Here is a 19,562-nt window from a genome sequence, read left to right as displayed (position 1 = left end):
CCTTATAACATTATGTTCTTTTACACAAATCTTTCATCACTGCTCTACCTGCCATAGTGCAACAGCTGGAATGTGCTCTAGCTGCCAAGAAAAACATGGTTATGCTTTCTGAATGTCTTGCTGCAATACCAGAGAAAGTCTTCAACCAAAACATTAGCAACTGTAAGTCTAATTTACCGATGTGGATAATCATCAGGAACTTGCACAAATTTCAAAGAAGGTGTGGTGTTCCAGCTACCCTGAGGCGGCCTAGAAAGCCCTGTGGGATATACTGTGGGGTTACCCTTTCCAACCAAAACTCAATTCAACATGGAGAGTCTGTATGGAATTCGGGGGTGCCAATCCTGCTTCTGTGGAAATCAATTTCAAAACACTCATTTAAATGAGGACAGTAAATGGAACAGTACAGGAGTACTGGGCATTAAGACATTTGCCAAGAGTCTGTCTTCCTCTAAAATTACTAGGCCAGTTTGTAAGAAGAAAGCACTAAGAGGTCAGATATCTCAGCACTGTGTTTTAGCAGATGATGCAGTTGCAGAAATGATTTAAGAGACATACTTACAGAATCCCTCTTATAAAACCATAGCATTCTTATGTGAGGCTTCCTACCCTCTTGTCAACTTATACCGCATCAAACCTAATCTCATCCTGCTTCAGACTGTTTCCTAACTTTGAGGCACTAATCCTTCCTGTTTGTGATATGTCTGACTAAAATCTCACTTCATTCAAGAACATATTCCATATGACTGTACTCCTAAACACTTTATCTGTTAATCCTTGTGTTCTGTCTCATTCTTTTTGCAATAGGCTGAGAAAACATCCTTCTTGGAGTAAAGAGGACTTATACAAACAGTGCATCCTGAAAATCTGCACTAGCAGAGGAGACCTAAAAAGACCAACCAATCCAACTGTTATCTATGTAAAGCTCTTGGAATTAGAAATAAGAACTATCAGAGCCATTCTCTTATTTAGGATTTAAATAAGGGTCTATAGGACCTTTTATTATTATTATTTTATTATAACATTCATTTATCTTTTATCTAAGAAGTATAGAAAGTGCTAAACACAACTTTCTCAGGTGATAATTGACCTCCCATTGTCATATCTCCTAGAATAATTTCAACCTACTTAGCTTCTCACTTTTGAATAAAAGTGTACATAATCTAAGCAGGCAGATGTTCACAAGTCCCTCAAGATAAGGATCCTTGGAAAAGTTATGGCTCTTTCCTTTAACCTGTGTTTTTATCATCTGGATAGTGAGTGCATATTGGCTGAGAGTTTCTAGAAATTATCACCAAGAACTTCCACTAGCCTGAACTGCCTACTAATCAGATCACAGAGGCATGTTTTCATTTACTTGATTGCTTTAGATCTATTCTAGATGCCTTCAGCCTTAAGAACCTCACCTTTTCTTGGGCTGTATAAACTACCTCAACACACAACACCAGGGTGTAGATTTTTGCCTGGGGCCAGACTGCTGAAAATTAAGCAACATGGAACTCGAACTGTTCTACATCTTTATTGGATTAAGCCCAAGAGCTGAAAAATCATGCACTTAACTGGATGGGATTTATTGATTAACCTGGGTCTGTTTGGAGGGAAATTTTGTCTACTAAGCAATAAGCTTTATATTTATACAGTAACAGGAAGTTCCATTTTAAACAATAAACTAATTCCAAGGGAATTAAACTACAATGTCAAGGTATGAGAAATTTAAATTAGAAAACTAGATTACTGGCAAGAATGGTAAGGCAGTCCTATAATTATGATTGGTTAAAAGACAATTTTCTTAAATAAAAAAATTCATATGTGTTCCCATACTACTATCCCTTTCAGATTAAAAACTCAAAGTCCTATTGTTATTTCATAATTTTCTCCTACTGTTTAATTTCTGAGGTTAATTTATCTACAGAACAAATTCACTTAAAAAACAGTGCAATCAGATGCTACCATTCAGCTACGTATTTTGAACATCGAGAAAGCTAGCAGATTTTCCAGTTCAGTATGAAAACTATTCTAAAATGTGTCCTGTTAAACTGTACAATGGTTACGAATCCATTCTGCAACACTGTGCAAAGAGCACCAAAATCAGCATTATTACAAGAGTCCCTTGGTAAACAGCACTACACTGGAAAAACTGTGTTTGTCAAAATATAATTACAGGTCAAAATCATATAGAGGAAAACAGATTCAGACCAGATGAAAGTGTTCAAATAGCTTGCACACTCAACAGGCACCCTCGACTCAATCATTAGCTTCAGCGAATAAATATTCTAAACCTTGCCAACTTCTTTTTTATAAGGGATAATAAGAATGACTACAAAATAGCCAACAGCCCAGGCATAGAAGCTGAAAGGCAGGATCAATATAGGAACTTTGTGTCCTTGTCTTGCATACCCCAAGGGAATGTGCTAATCCCCAGGTCTGTTATGGTATCTGCCTCTTGCTTGTTCATGAAGAACTACAAACGGACTTGGTTTCTTTAACCTACAGGGTGAAAAAGGTGTTTAGAAAAGAAAGCATCTCAAAATTTCATAAGATTAGAAAATTTTATCCTGTTCAGAATTAATGAACAGACCTCTAAGGGTCTTCTGCACTGCATCAGTGAGTTTCCCCACTGGACTTAGCAAATTTTGGATAAGGGTCAGTTAGCTTTTGCTTTATACAGCTACCAACGCTTTGCAAGTGCACGCACTGATCCTGCAGCTGAGGCAAATGATGCCCAGCAGTTAGGTGGAACTTCACTGATGCCACATCAAGTCATTTACTTTTCTCTGTCTGTGTGTGCAATATTAGATCTCCTCTACAACACTGTACTAACCAAGAACGCTCTGCGTTTCCTTTCTCATACACTCAGCAAAAAGTTTATCACCTTCAGCTTTTTCTCATGGTTCCCATTTACCTCATTTGTATTAGGCTCTAAAAGAAAGCTGCTTCATGGCCACACTGCACTCTAGTATGTTGACAGATGAATATAGGTATAATTTAACTATCTAATACCGGGCTAATTTGCATAAAGTCATCATCACCTGGTCCTGGATATCCTTACAGAGTAGCTGCAATTAACTTTGAAAGATGATCCTCTCAGATAACAATAAATTTGTGCAGTCAAGAATAAAGGATAGAGACTTCCAGAAACGTCTGGTTTAGGTTCTCTCACAAATGCAGGATAATGAAAAGAAAAACAAAACCAAAAATATGATTAAAATCAAAGACCATCAGCTTGTGAAGACTTTGGATTAAAATTCACATTAAACCAACTAAGTGGGAAAGACTGTGGTAGTCTGATTTTGTTTCTTGCCTAGAGTTAGCTATTAAAATTAGATTTTCTAATGGAGTCTACTCCTTAGAAATTCTTACAAAATGAAAACTCATAATTATTAACTTTAGTATCAAAAACACTTACTTAAATGTTGGTATTCACTGGTATAACTGTTTACCATCCCAGCACTGTCCAGAGCTTATCCAGCATCAGTGCTCTAAATACTGAACAAAATTATCATAAAAGAGAAATCTCTACAGAGAAGGGATTATGCAAAAATGGGTAATCAACTACCAGCTGTAAATTTCTGCTACGCTTCTCAATGACTTAACAGTGGGAATGTGGTAGCAACACTAAATTATTAAACACTGCATTATACATCTAAATGACAACAACAGAAAAAACCACCACAGGAAAATTGCTGCTTGCTTTCCACAAGTGATTCTAAAAGGCTAGCAATGCTTTCCTGAGACATAACATCTAGTGAGAAGGCATTATATAGACTGCGTTGACTTATTAAAAAAAGTAACTAAATGACTTCACCTGGTTATAAAAGATAAAAAAGATCCTACTTAAAAAAGGGTACAAGAATACAAGCTGTCCCAAATGAGAAGACACAAATGTTGCCAAGCCTGGATATAAATCTGAAGTTTTTGAAGAGGAATGACCTTTTTTTTTTTTAACAGGTGTTACAGGCTCCTTCCACAGAAGATGCTCGTTTACAACATGCAGTTCAAAATAATTTTCAGTATTTAAAACCTTTCTCAAATCCAGTTGTTACTCATTTTTTACCACCTGATAAAAACTAGAACAGAACTTTGATACACAGAGCTACAATGACACAAGAGAAACCTTGGCAAGATCCATTAATACAGAAAAACAGCTCAAACAAAACAAGATGAGCCAGGACCACCAAAGAAATAACAGCAAAGAAGATGACTAAACATGTAGACATCCACAGTCTGCAATCTACTTCAACAGTAGAGAAAATCTCACCAACTGCCTGATTGTCATCAGTAGTGGATTTTCTACAGCTAGCTACAGTTTATTTACAATCTTGCAGAAAATATATACTAGGTAGTTCTTATACATGACATTTTCCATTCAAAAGGTCTTAAAGCAGTTTACAAAGGGGGTTTTAGGAACAGGAAGCAAGAACAAGCAGGCAAAGTAATATATCCAGGGTCATACTGAAAGTCAGTGGTATCATTCATTTCCCTTGACTCTGCATATTTCAACAGACCACACACACAAACATGGCTTCGGTCTGACATCATGCTTAAATACAACATGCTGACAAGCAGGGATAGCTTTTAGAATTAACAATCTGATGTGCTACTTTTCCCACAAATACAGTTTTCCCTAGAGAAGCCTATAGCCCATTGGATCCCAGAGAACACCATACAGAATACTATTAGAAGTTAAAAGAATTGAAAACAGTGAACTGTTTCAGGAAAACTCAGAACCGAGTCTGGTAATAGCAACCAGCAGACTAGAATATAGGTGTAGCATTATCCATACAAGCTAGCACTGAGACTGCAGTGCCCTGTCACAGAACAGAGACCCACAGCACCAGAGTCACCCTTCCCAGTCTTGCAAGTTGTGAGACGTACCGATTAACAACTTCGGGAAATTAGATGTCTCGATATTATGGTAATAAACAACTGATGTGATGGCTGCCAAGAATGCCATCCCAGCTGGCATGTACAGGTGCAAATGGCGCGATTCTGAAACCCTTAAAAAGAAGAAAAGTAAACATCTATTAAAATCAAACCATCTTAGCTATTTAGATGTTTCCTTTTTAATGTATTAATTGTATCCTGTACCTAGCTCTGACATTGTATTTTCTAGAATGAGTTAGGGATGTAAAGCTCCCCAATTTTCATTTTGATATATGCTCCTAAATCACATAGTTGGATTTCAAATTTCTCCCCTGTGCTGAAAATAAAATGTGTGTACTCCTATTTCTTACTAAAATCAATTGGAAGGTTGTTTAAATTAGAATAAGCAGCTCAGCTCCAAAATGAGAAAAGTTAATTTAAGATAAACTAGATTGGGAGCTGTCCATCAAAATATGTAGATAAGACCAACTGACAGCACAGTTTAAGGTCTTCTGTGGAAAAAATTTGAGGAAATGTTTCATTTTCTTTTTCCAGTTTGGGAGAAGGAACAGCATCACAGCATGGGAATGAATTACAGTGAGTTCTGTTTCCAGTGACTGCAAGCCAAGAAAAAAACCCTACAACAGAATCATATAACCTGAAGTTTTGTCCTAGAAAGTAAAACTCTGACACTTTGCTTCAGGTAGCAGTGGAGAGTGTCCTGCCAACTACAGCCCTTTGGGAATACGGGAACTGTTGGGCAATGTTGTTAGTTTGTGCAGAGGTGGGTAAAATCATGTTTTCCATCCCCACTTTCCTCCTACTTGCCATCTTCCCCTCCTCTGCTTTTCTTTCTTTCACAAAAGTAATCGAGTGTCCTGTGCTGTCAAGAGGTATAATTTCCCCTCTCTACCAACCAGCTCCAGGAGAGAAGGCACCAAGAGGAAGTCCTCAGGACACAAACACTCAGGGAAATTCATACCTTGTCCTCTGAACCTCATGGTAAAGAAATTAGCACCCCTGGGTTTGTTCCTGCTGCGGCAAAAGCTACCTTGGTGTGGTTTGGAGACACAAAAGGGGCTGTGCTGTCAGGGAGCTGGAGATCATCACAGGACGTCACGTATCTGAGAGCAGAGCATCTCGAATGTCCAAGAGGTCTGTAGGAGCTCAGGAGGACCACTTCCTTCACCTGTGCTAGGAAAGGAAAGCCCTCCCTCACAGGGACATCGTGGTGAACTCTGCAGAGCTGGCTGGAGCCATGCTGACAACCTGTGTCATAACATTTAACTCCTCTTGTTGACAATGAGTTGTTTGTGCATACAGTAAAACGAGAAAAGATTCTCCAGTCTCTGAATTCCTAGTAATGCCAGGGGGTTTTGTACATCAGGGCTGAATTCTCAGCAAGGAAAAACAAACAAAAGGAACATTTATTCAGACGGCCTAAGTTTCAGTAGGTAATACCGCAGGAGTGGGAGGTTTTTTTAAAATTTATTTATTTCACAGACAGAAGTTGCTGGAATTCCCCTATATAACCATATCTTCAAGAGGCTGCATCTACTGCTGAGGTGCCAAAGCCTCTGGCACCAAATTGCTGTCAAGTGATCCATTTTGGTCTTAGAAAGCTGATGAGTCTCAAAATCTGCTTTTATTCAGTAGAGCACTCGTTAGCCTGCTGAGTGCTCGGGAGGCACTGTGGGTTGGCACTCCCCCAGTGTAGCTAGAAGCTTTGCTTCTCATCAGGTGACACTTATTACTTAACAGCAGCATTCTGAGTCAAGTTAAATAGCAAATAAACATAATGAGAGGGATTGCTAAAGAGTAAAATAAGACAAAAAACCTCAAAGCAGGAGATTTTGCTCTGAGCATCCCACACTCTGATAACTCTGAATAAGCATGAGAAAAATTCATTTTTAAAAAAAAACATCACTGAGAAACATGTTATTTATATATGTTTAAGAGAAGTTATAATAATGTTGATATCAGCTTCTACAGCAGAACACTGCAGTGCTTTTCACACTGGTTGGTGGATAGTCATTACATAGATAGCTAAATGGAGAGGTTTTGTTCTATTTAACAAGAAGCTTCAGCTTTATAATCTTTGAGTTGCAAATTCATGATAGTTATGAAAATCAGACCTTTCTTTACAGGAAGATGATCATAGCCATTGTTATACAACATTAGCTTTTTTCTTAATAAATCTTTCTCCTGTATCACTTGTTTCACTTGGAGTAATTTTCCCCCACAGATTACTGTTTAAAGACATCCTAAATTGAGTAACAGATGATGGATCATGCTCATAGAATGTGAGCTACTCAGCTCAAGGTTCCAGATCAGATGCGCTGCACAAATACCAGAGGAAACTCTGTGGGGTGTGAGATAAGGCTCGGTAAACGCACTCCCTTTATTAAGATGAACAGAATTCAGTCTGCAGGGAAATGGCATGACCTACTGTGCATATGGGAGTTCTGTCTGAGTAAGGACTGTGGGACTGGATCCTTGGACATAAAACGTATGACAAAAATGTCACCATCTGCTTGAATTGTTAGGATTTATCTATGATTACTGTTTGGAAAGACAGTGTCATCAAGATGAACTAAAAAAGATTAAGGTCAGTTGTGCATGTGTACGTAATTTGGCAAGGTCTGTGGAATTTCTGATACAAGGTCGGTAGGTTAATCACCAAGAACACAGATTACATGTTTATAACCACAGAGAATATGGTCTAGATGAGAACTTGGACAGGGAAAAAATACCTACCCCAAAACCTTTAAAATGCTCAGTGCTATCAGGAGAAAGTAGACATACACTTACCCATCAGACACTATGCCCTCTGCAATTTCACACACCAGCACAAACAAGAGGATAAAAGTCAATATCCAGCGTAAATTGTGGCCAGGAAAATGAAGCCATGTGCTATGATGTATATGTACTTTGGAACTCTGACTTCCCCATCCTAAACAGGAAAAGAAAATTTTGAAGAGCTTTCTTAATAACAGGAGTGGTGTACAAAGCTCCTGCATACAGAAAAGCGTATACATAACAGACTAGTGTACTAAAGTTGACACAACTGTGTTGTTAAATATGTGTGTATTTGAAAACTTTCAGAACTGTGTTCTCATTGCTTCCCTTCATATGGAATAAAATCAATAGCGCAAACAGGACACAGCCTTAAATTCCTATACTTTTAGCAACTTACTTTTGAGTAATTATATGCATTAAACATTTTTTAAATACATTAACAGTTTAAATAAAGAAAAAAAACGAACATTTTGACAAATATGCACAACCAGTATAATACATACACTGATTTTCTTCACTTCATTGCATTTAACTAAAGCATTTACACCTTAGCTTACAATTACTTTTTTTTTTTTTTTGAATAACTCATTCTCTTGATCTAGATCAAAAGTTAACAGTACTGAGAAGAGCCAAATAAACAGAGATAAGCCTAAGTAGTTCTTCAGGTTTTAACAGTTTTAAACCCCCATTTTAACAGTTGTGCTGCTGTTTCAGTTCTGGACCTTTTCCGATGGCCAGGAGCCGGCGCTGGGCGATGGGGAGGACAGCCCAGGCTGAGGAGAGCGGTACTCGGAGTAGTAACGGCCACATGTACGAAACCACCGGGCCACCTGCTGGTAACCCCGGCTTTGTGTTACCAAATAACACCCGCGGCAGATACGGCAGGAGCCGGGCACCCTCCCAGTCACCGCCAGGAAGGAGGAGGGCTGGCCGGCTGCTGCACCTCCTCTGTAGTCGCAGGGAGTATTATTTGATAACATAAGACATACTTGCCAGGCTTTCTGATTTTTAATAGCACGTTCGTTTTTGCTTCCCGTGCTGCTAGTCAAAAGCTGCAGGGAAATACTGCAGTCCCCTCCAGCATCCATCCATCCATCCATCCGTCAGTCCGTCCGTCCGACCCCTGCGCAAGGCGGTTTCACCCGCGGGCTGCCCCCCCTCCCCCGCCCGGTAAGCCCCGATAGAAGGAAATGGGCACCTCTGCCAGAGGCGGACAGACGGCCGGACAGCGGACAGACAGACAGCCGGCTGGGGGACCTCCCGGAGGTCGCCACCCCGCGCAGCCCCCCGCCTCCCCGCGCTGAGGGGAGGGCCCGGCCGGGGGGAGACCCGGCAAGGGCAGGGCAGGCAAGCGCGGGGAGTACGACACAGAAACCACGGCAAATCGCGGGGGGAAGCCCACGGCAAGACAAAGGAAGGCGCGGGGGGTGGGGGGGGGGGGGGGGGGGGGTGCGACATTTCACACAGCGAAGCAAGACCGGGGTGGCGGAGGGAGGGAGTGCGGAGGGAAGAGGAGCGGCGCGGAAGGCAAGGTGTAGGCGGACAGAGCGAGGGAGCCCCGCGGGCGCTCACCGATGAAGAGGATGGGGAAGGTGATGAAGAGCAGGAAGACGTGCGGCACCACGTTGAGCGCGTCCACGAAGCAGCCGTTGTTGAGGACGCCGTGGTCCACGTTGTAGGCGGTGGAGTTGCCCTCGTCGCCGCAGAACGCCAGGGCCATGGCGGGACCCTGCGCGCAGCCCGGCGCCGCCTCCGCGCACATCCAGGCGGGGCCGGCGCGGGCTGCGCGGCCGCGGAACTGCGCGCACCTGCCCGCGAGCGCCGGCCCCGCCGCCCGCCGGCCCCGCCCCCCGAACAGGCCCCGCCCCCGAATCGGCCCCGCCCCCCGCGAAGGGGCAAGGGAAGGTCAAGGCCAGGCCCCGGGCGGCGGCGGGGGGGGACGGGCTGTGCCCCTCTCCCGACACTACTGGCCACCAAGGACCGTGACAGCCCGGGGATACGGTAGAGCGACATAAAGCAGTGTTGCAGGGTGCCCAGGGCTCGCTAATTAAGCTTTGTAGGCATCATTTATAAGACAGAACATTAAAAAAAAAAAAAAAAAAAAGGCACTAAATTAGTGATGACAGAGAAACCATAGACTACTACTATTATATTTTTTTAATGTTGCCAGCTTTGTGCATTTTTCTCCACTATGATGAAGATATTATTACATTAAGTCGTGTGAACAGCTGCTGCCCTGTCTTCAAAGGCGACTTGGAAATCATATCCCAAATAGCTATTACGTTTGTGCTTTACCTTACTTTACCCCTTAAATGAGTTCAACCCTAACTTCTTCTTCCCCACCAAGACTGTTGTAGCCTGTGGGAATCAGAACATTAATCTGAATTGGTTCCGCATCACTCCTTAAGCAATTTTATGTATATCAAAATAACCTATAAATCAAATTTTTCAAACCTTTTTGTCCTGAGTAGAAGTTAGGCCCAGCTGAGCCAGAGCCAAAGCCAAACAAAAACTCTAAACACATACCTCCATGCTGGGGGATAATACTGAAAAGTAAAACGTGATCTGCATCACAAGTCTGCACCTGGTTTATGCTTCCAAGCAGAGGTTGAGACAAAGCCTGAGAATCAAATATCTCTGGGGATGTAGCCATGAAATACTCAACATTAAGATTCGTAACCAAATCCTCTACTTTGGAGCTCCTTTCATTCCCAGTCACGCTTATCCATTGCTTAGCTGAGTATTTAATACAACTTGCCACATCCTAAAAACAGAAATGCAAACAAACAATGCCCACATATCCAGGCTTAACTCTTAGAATGCAAAAGCTACAAGTTGGCTAAATGCCTCTAAGGGAAATGACCCCAAAAATTAAAAATTTCCTTGTTTCTCCTTTAATGATCAAGCTATGGATGCTCAGCATAACAGAGCATTTGATTTCTAGAACAGACAGCTCTACCAGTAGACTTGAAAATTACTTTTGTTGTGCTGCTTTTATTGATCTTACTGTCGGACAGGAGGGAATAAAAAGTAGTTCTCTGCATCCAACGTATTATTTCCTATATAGGGTCTTTTGGGGCTACAGCAGCGTAGTTAAAAATAAAAGACTAACCCCAAACCAAATCCTGGGTATATGTATTTTCAAATATTAAAGTTACACCCACACTGGAAAAACTGTAATTATTTAAAGTTTTGGACAGGACCCAGCATTCATCTGAGCTTCTGCTTAAGCTCATCTCTGTTATCCTAATAGTTATTTAATAAACAGTATGTGACATTTACATGCAGATAATTTAAAAATCATTTATATTTTAGTATTTCCTGAGACCCTAAGTAACACAAGGGCTCTGTGTACAGATGAAGCAATGAACAGATGCAGCAAAGAACACTTGACAGTTTACATTCTGGAGACTGAAATCAGAGGGCAAGGTTCGGGGGCAGAATCATCACCTTAATTGTGACTGGAGAACTAAACATAGAAATTGAAGTTCGCCAAAGTCTCCAAAGGAATCTGGGGTCTGAGCTCACATCCCCAGCCGCTACACAGTCTCTGAACTTTGATACCATCTTCTTTTACTACCAGGTGTCAATCACAATATTTTAAAAAACATTTCTCAAACAACAAAACGTCAGGAGACTCCACAGTGTGGAATTTGAAATTTATTTTTTCAGTGGTTTTCAAATGCAGCCAAGATTACATAGTTCACATAGTGGTTTAAAATTTGTGGTCTCAGTTCAGGTCCTACAACAGATGTGCACTCATCACAGAGATAAAGTTGAGTCAGAAACGTGTTGGCAACCTGAGCAGAAAGGTGATAGATTAAGTGGGGAAGAGTCTTGGATTACAAATAACAACTTAATGAAATACTGAAAAAACCCACTCTGATGGAAATCAAAACATTTGGTAAACTGAAATTGCTAAACTGAGCACTCATAGAAATAAAAACAGTTATGCACACACAGAAACTCTTTAAAGAACTCACTTCCAGTAACAATACCACAGTTTTGTCCCTGCTGTGACAATGAAATCAAGAGTACTGAATTTGGAATAATACTGGTTTTGCTCACTAAAGCATCAAATGACAATTTCTTTTTCACTCACAAATGGCCAAAGAGTTATTCTGTGACTTCACAAAATAATTCTAAGACAGAGTTTGATCCTTTTCTGAAAAGTTTAGATGTGGCTGTCCGTGGTATCAAAGGACTGAATCTACTTACCCAGAATATCTTTGCTAGTCCTGTGTTCAGTGGGCTTTGGAGCAGGTCACAGAAAAATATGTTTCTTCTCAAAGCTGCATTTTTGTGAAGCGTTGTGAGAACAGAATTATTTCTCCAAGTACAGAAAAGGCAAAGAACAATATGAAACCAACAGGTAGACAGCTATGTTTATCTGCATGTTGCAAATGCAACTTTATTGTTCACAAAAATCCCATTAGATCCTGTTTCCCTCACTCTTTTCTGACTATTTCCATATCACAAGAAGTCAGTTTTCTACTTCATCATTTCAGCATATCTATTAGAAATGAGAAATCAGGCTAGATCCTGGCAACCACCAGCACATTCAATAGGTGACTGGAAATATTTTGGAAGCATCTTGATTATTTGAAACTGAATTCCAGACAGACAAGGGTGATATTTTTAATTCAAGGAAAAATTAACTTTTCGTGCTTGCCTTGGAATTTCTCTGTCTACAGGATGCAGACAGATTTTCATATTTGCAGTAAAGAATTGACACTTCAGAATTTAAAACCCGATAGTTGTTTTTAACAGATAAAAATATTCATTTACGTGGGTGCTTTCTTTTTTCTTTTCTACCTTTGCCATTTGTTTCTTGCTCCTCTTATTCAGCTGCTTTGCACTGACCTCCTTCTCAACAGTGCTGTGTACAGGAAGTGGTCTATCACTAAAAATCACGTTTTGCTACTATGAATCACTCTGCAGGTTTTCTGCTTGTATTTGCATCTAGAAACAAAAGAAAAATAAACTTCTGAAAGTTCTGAATGGACACAGGTCATATACAACATTAGTTAGCTAGGCATATAACATAGGCATCAGGCAGGAAAATTTCACTTTCCTGTGTATTTTCAAGTCATTATTTGGACCAAGTATCAGGAGAAAACCTTAATCAGGAGAAAAAAAAAAAAAAAAAGGCAAATCCTTATTGTGATTTAGAATTTGCTAAACAAGATGTACCAATTGATGACTTATTCCTCCTGTTAAATTCTGCTCTTGGAGGTAGAGAGGAAAAGCAATTTACATGAACAGGAGGAAAGTACTGACTCCTTTCAAAAGCACATTGGGAAAGGTTGAGAGGACAAAATTGGAGAAAATCACCTCCAGCGAAAACTTATTTTATTCTTGTGGAACAAAGAACTCCACTCTGTAACTTCACAAAAGATATAATATCACAAAGCAACTGAAACTTCTTTGTAAAAATTGTCTAAGGTACTACTACTATAAATAGTGCAATAAGCATAATAGTGCAGAGATTTACAGAAATGGCTTATTTTTCTCTAAATAAACCTTATTAATTCTTAATTGCTGTCCCTCATTAAAAATGAAAAAAGAACTTATGGGTAAGCAGATCTATCTTGAGTGGAAACAAAATACTTTAAGCAAATACTCAGATAACTGTCTTAGATTAGAACAGCTTATTTTTAAGTGTGCGCCACAGAGTTCCATTGAAACTAATGAATGGGAACTCTTCTGCATACACTTATTACACCACCAAAAAAAGCAGCATAGATATTACTAATTCAAACGTTCAGTTTGTTTCCCATATTTTACATGGTTATCAGCTCTTCTTTTTTGCACCTGATCTTCACAGAATGCCATTCTCCTTTACCTATGATTGAGGGAGCCACACTATGTTACTGTAGTCCTTGAATACTCTTCAGGCATCTTGTTCCTTCAGCTACATACATGACCTCTATTGTTGAGACATTTTATGAGGCACATTTTCCAACACACAGCATAACATTCAGGCAGTTATAGTTGAACTAGCTCCTCAGCCAAACACTAGCTTCCTAGTTCAATACAGCCAGAGCCATGCTGACTTGGCAATACCACACGGCACTTGAAACCTGGGGGAAAAGCTTGCTCTTCCCTTTGCTCACTCTCCTTTGAAGCGTTGAACAAACGCGCGCACGTCTGGGGATACCTGGCAAAACGCATGGTGAATCGACTGAGGGGCTGCAGGCTGCTTCCCGTACCAGCCTGGCCGAAGGATACACCTGAGGCTCCGCTGCCCTCCTGCATCACCAGGATTCTTCACGGCAATGAGGCCAGTATTCCCCAGGTACAGTGCTTTCCTCGAGTGAAAGTACTCCGCATCTCGTTCTCACTGGGCAGAGGGGTTACGGTCACGCTCATCAGTTCTCTCTCCTCTGGGCATTGCAAAAGAGCCAGCTTCTCACTGAAAGGCTTGCTTTTCCTCTTACCTGCCCACTTACTTACTCCATCTACAAGCTCTGATTCATCCTGTAAGTATTTTGGAAGGTAATTTATTACCGCAGCTTCAGTTAGCTTCAGTGGTGCTCAACATCTGAAAATATGTTGAGCTGACAAATGCTAAGGCAACCAAAGCAGCAGTAATTTTTGAAAAATCAGGCCTAAACCAACTCTCTATTCAGTCCTGACTATCCTTGTACATCAGTGTACTCTTACAATCCCTGCATGACCTCACTGATCACATTGTACCTCAGTTTATTTTTCCAGCATTTAAATGGTTAATATTTTAAGTACTCCCTGTGTAGTAATTGTACTACAAGTGTTGTATTTTCCTCAGGAGAATAAGTTGAGTGCTGTGGACTAACTCATGCCAATAAACAACTCACACGCTAGCTCTAGTGTGGTATTCTGCAGCAAATGTTATTTTAGTCACTGACTCAGTTAAGTGCCTTTATGATGCTTCCCTTGTATATGGAGTCTTGTATATAAAAGGTTATTTTGCCTGTTTACACTACAAAACTCACATGCACTAACAAATAAACATATAACCAGCATCAATTTCTAAAAGATAACAGGGCTAAAAGTCACCGGCCTTTCTAGGAAGTCTTCCAAAACCCAGAAATTAGACTGAAACCTAAGATTTGAATTGTTTGTTAAAGATTATTAGGAACAAAATGAAGCTAACATCTTTCCTTTTTCGAAAAGAAAGTGGTTTTCTGTTCAGGCACACTAGAGAGTTGTAGGTAGTTGATCTATTCATTTACCACCTGGGAATCATTCCATGCTACCCTTAATTTATCCAGTGGGCAAAATCAACACAATTAGAGAGAAACTTAAAACTATCAATTTAGACTTGGATTTGGAATGTATTCTTCTTGTGCTGCTATTTGGCAAAATTAGACAAAATATTAACAACGAGAGTGTTGCCGTTTAATGAGGTTTTTCACTAAAAATTTTTCTTCTTTTTATTTTTAATAGATTGCAACGTAGCATTTATTCTAGCTCTTAAGATAAAGCAATGACAAAAAAAATCACAATGTGGATTCATTAAAAAAAAAAAGATCATGAGTATGCACAAAAAGCTTGATCCTGTATAGACAAGACTGTTTATTCCCTATTGTGATTTATCGTATAACTAATTAATTGTCAAAGGCCTATTTCAAGAGACTTTCCTCTTGAGTTCAACCCTCATGAAGACTACATTTGGGATTTTCAGAGGCTCAAGGGAATTAAAACAATCAATATCCGTACAATATATAAAGAAAATTAATTTACTAACTTTCTATTTAGTAACTGAACTCCTAGCCAGTGGGAGCTTTTTTTTTTCCTATTGTTTTTCATTTTCTCCATGATAATTTTAACCTGAAGCTCATTATCTCTTCGAGTAATACAGTGTTGGTTGTGTACAGCAAATCACTGTACCTGCATTCGTAGGTGTGGAAGCTTTCCATGGAAGTAACTGTAAACTGTGACACCATTAACTGGCAGCAGTAAATCCTGAATGTCCATTTATAGCAGATGGTTCACAGCCTCAGCCTTCAAACCAGCCAGAATCCTCTACTTCAGACAGGGATTTTTCATACTGTCAGTATTTAGGAGAAATCAAGTCACTTTTGTAAAAAAAGAAGACAACTTTTACAACTCTCTCCAGTAACAAAACTTGGCACTATTTTTCTCCTGCTACAGAGGGCAGAGAATATTTTTTTAATATTATGTGTCCATATATCCTGCCCACAAATCTGTAACAAGAATAAGACAAACTGAATACTAAATCCTCAAATCAGTGTGCACTGTAAAAGCCCCCTTGAACTGGGCAAAATAATGCAGCATCAATGGGCTAAAATTATTTGCAAGTTTGGGTCACATTAAATTAGTATTTTTGGCCAAAAAAAGAGGGAAAATTCTAAACAGGAGCAAAACCAACTGTCCAGCACATGACACCATGACAGTCTGTGAATAACACAGAGGATTTACCTCGGAATGATCCTGCCCTTATGTTTTGAACTCTTACTTTATTCATACAACTAGAAATTCCTTACATGGCTGAAATAAGGGGTGGGTGGGAGTAGTGAATTTTCAGGTTAGTTTTAATGTGTTACACAGTACATTTGCAAGTTGCTTTGAAGAGTGAATAATAGAAACACGAGCCTTGTACAACTACAGCACCCCCCTAAAGTTAGTGTGGTAGGAATGGGTTGAAAAGGCATCTAAAACAAAATACTACAGCTGATCTTATTTCTAAATAATATTGTTTTCTCTGTGAAATGTCTTGAAAAAAAAGATTTAGAGGTGGGACCATGTTTAAGATGTATCAGGAGTCTGATGATGAATTGCACTTATGTGCACTATTATCATGCAAATGACAGCAAACTCTAGGTATCCACTTCAGTGCAGCCTGTAAAGCAGCTGTGGATCTCCTTAAGAACTGCTTGCAGGAAAGTATGAACTATTGGTAGGAATACAATGTGCCTAAATATGACAACTCATGTTCTAATTTTAAAAAAATCTAAATAAACTGTTCTGGCTTTAAAACAAAACAAAACAAAACAAAACAAAAAACAATGTTGGAAAAGTTGCTTTTTTTCTTACAATTATTATAAAGAGAATCATCCCTTTTCCTTCAGAAGTAATTCTCCCCATCGGGACATGAATTAAATTTTTGCAGACTGGTGGTAACACAAGCTAAAGATAATGCTTGGTATTGTACATCTCTTCTTAAAAGAGAAGCCCTATTTTCTGTTGTAGAAGACTTCCTGAAAAAAAACAAACAAACAAACAAAAAAACCCAGTTCTTTGCATGTTTTCTTTTTATAACAGCATACATTCCACTGTTTCATTCTACAGCATTAGTGAAGAAAACAACCCTGACTCATGAGCGTAACAGTCAATTTGCAGTGAGCTAAAACTGTGAAAGAGTTTCAAAGCTGCACGCAATTTTGTTCCATAAAGCTAAAATCATGCTCAGGATATAATGAGAATTGACAAGTAACATGGATTAACATTGTGTTGGGTTTTCTAATATTTACAATAAATAGCTTATGAGACTAGTTTGTAAAACATCGTAAAGAGCCTTACTTTAGAGGAATTAGTTTGTAGAGGGTTTGTAGAAAATAGTTTGCAGAGTCTCCTTGGTAGGAGAGGGATGTCCTAACACAGTCCCAGGTACCCCTCAGCCTAAGTCCTCAGCTTCTCTGCAAGCACCTGGGCAGCCTTGTGCAGGCACAAACACCCTGTCTGCCTGCTTGATACCACAAGTGGACATGTCAGAACCACCTATGCAGGGTGCAATTCCCAGACTCTAATCTCCCTTCCTATACGGCATTATTCCCGATTCTTTTCTTTTTCTCATGGTTGTAGGTAGCCTGTCTCAGAATGCTTTCCCCAGGCTATATTTGTCTACTGTGATAAGAAGGCAACACAAGCTACCGGTAACTTTTTGCATGTCTGTATTTTAGCAGTCCAAATGTGAAGAGGTATGTCAAGCACTGAGGCGTGGAAGTTTTTCCATATACAATCATCTGCTGTCTGTTTTTCATCTACAGTGTAACAGCAATGCAGCGGAAACAACAAGAACCACCACATCCAGCTGGAGAGCACTGACAAGCGATGATTTTCTCATGTGTACCATGGATACATCCCCAGCACATGCTCAGAGTAACTGGGCAGAAACTATAAATTTGCTTTCTACATATTCCCAAATCCTGAAACTGGCCAGGGCTGCTTTAACAAATGCTGAACTGCCTATTCATTTCACCACATCATAGAAGAGCAATGGCCATTTCCCCATTTACTTGTATTTTGGGCCATAAAGTCTCAAGATACTGTAAGGATATGGAATGGATCATGCTAGAACTAAATAAAAACCTCTGTTCTCTTCCACTATTGGGAACGTGGCTGACTATACTGGTCATTGTCCCATGATTAAGAGGCTACATCAATAATAAAAAATAGTTGAGATTTAATCCTCAAGTGTAATCTGCTTTCTAGGAAAATGGTGACACGCCTTGTATAGAAATCACTTGCATTGTCCTACTGTAAAGAAGGGTAAGCATTTTGTCCATTTGTGTCATTTGTAAGTCTAGCCACTTTCCTCCATTTATTTACTATGGTATTTTAAACATATCTGTTCATGTACATGTGAGTTTAAATATACCATTAGAAAAGGCAATGACAGGCAATTTTATCATTAAGAAGGTATGTAATTCATGAAGTACTTCAGTAACACAGCAGACAAAAAAATGTCTCTGCACCTGTTTGTCTGGCTAGAGGTATTAAAGTATGAATATTGACATAGTTTAAAAACACACACAGAGCTTTCCTGCAGCAGTACTATGTAGAATAAATCATTACAAGCAAGCTATACAACTTAATACACTCAAATAACTTTTCGCTGTGAACAATCCAACCACAAAATATGCCTACCCACTCCATTTTAACCTGTCCTATGAATGTTAACACAAATTTGTTGCAATCAAATTCTCTACTCCAAGAAGAAAAGCAATGTTATAAGCTATGTTGTACCCACCTGCTAATACTGGTGAGAAACATGTATGTTGGTTGGAGAACAGACTTGTCTGTTGTCCTTTTCTCAATCTGGGCTTTCTGTCTTGATCATTTGCATGATTTGTAGACCACAGCATGCCAACATGCACTAACTTCTTTATACCAATGCTGAGCTGTTTGAGAATAGAAGATTTGCCCATAACCAGATGTTTGAGATATATGATGAGGAAGCTGCCTTCCCCTTTCTGAAGAAAAAGCAACCTGGAGTCAGAAGCACAATGGACAGACCTCCATCCTCTCTGTTTCTTCTATTCTCTAAACCAGCTACAATCCCTGTATGAATGGGCTTGATGTCTGTTGTAAGTGATTGCTCTGAACTGGAATTCTCTCACCCAGCTTGAAGAACGCTTCAGGTTTTGGTTCCTGCTATGCATGTCACTCCTCTGAACTAAGATGCAGCTGCTTGATTTTCACTAAGGAACAGTATGCAATTTCTTCTGTCCTACCAGGTTGATCCTTCACATCCAAAGATCTATTTTATCACAATAAATATCTCCTCTTTCTTTCCCTCTGTCCTTCCTTGCTGTTGGCATCACTGCTGATCAAAAAGTGTTTCTGTGTCTCTCTCCTCTGAAAATGTCAAGTTTTATGCTGGGAGGGAGAGGAAAGGTAACAAAACCAACCTTGTTACTTGAAAAATTATAATCTACTCAGTTTCAAAGGATAACCCAGGAAAGCTATTTCGCACTGTCAAGGAAATACTTACCACAAGATTTCAATCAAAGCTTACTTCTGTGCCCAGTGTTTCTAATCAAATGTTTTCTATCTAGTGTTATTTACCCTCTCTCTGTTAAGTGGCATTAACACTCAAAAGCCTCAAGGTGTTGCCAGCATGAACATGGGGTCTCAGCTCCCCTCTTCTAACACTTGCAGAACTGCTTAGGGGA

General features: G+C 39.8%; 1 protein-coding gene across 1 annotated transcript in view; it reads right to left on the bottom strand.

The window, feature by feature from the left end:
- The window catches only part of ABCC8 (ATP binding cassette subfamily C member 8), a 79,463-nt gene extending 69,981 nt beyond the window's left edge, over positions 1 to 9,482 (bottom strand). Inside the window, exons 1-3 of the mRNA XM_042785363.1 lie at positions 9,235 to 9,482; positions 7,675 to 7,816; positions 4,876 to 4,997 (exon numbers count right to left, since the gene is read on the bottom strand). Of these exons, the coding sequence (XP_042641297.1) occupies positions 4,876 to 4,997; positions 7,675 to 7,816; positions 9,235 to 9,424 (454 nt within the window). The 5' untranslated portion in view covers positions 9,425 to 9,482. The remainder of the gene's footprint in view (positions 1 to 4,875; positions 4,998 to 7,674; positions 7,817 to 9,234) is intronic.
- Positions 9,483 to 19,562: the final 10,080 nt, after the last annotated feature.

The sequence above is a fragment of the Tyto alba genome, unplaced genomic scaffold (genome assembly GCF_018691265.1).
Source record: "Tyto alba isolate M040663 unplaced genomic scaffold, T.alba_DEE_v4.0 Super-Scaffold_8, whole genome shotgun sequence".
NCBI classification, from domain to species: domain Eukaryota; kingdom Metazoa; phylum Chordata; class Aves; order Strigiformes; family Tytonidae; genus Tyto; species Tyto alba.
The sequence above is the reverse complement of the archived record's forward strand: the minus strand, read 5'-3'. Positions and strand labels throughout refer to the sequence as shown.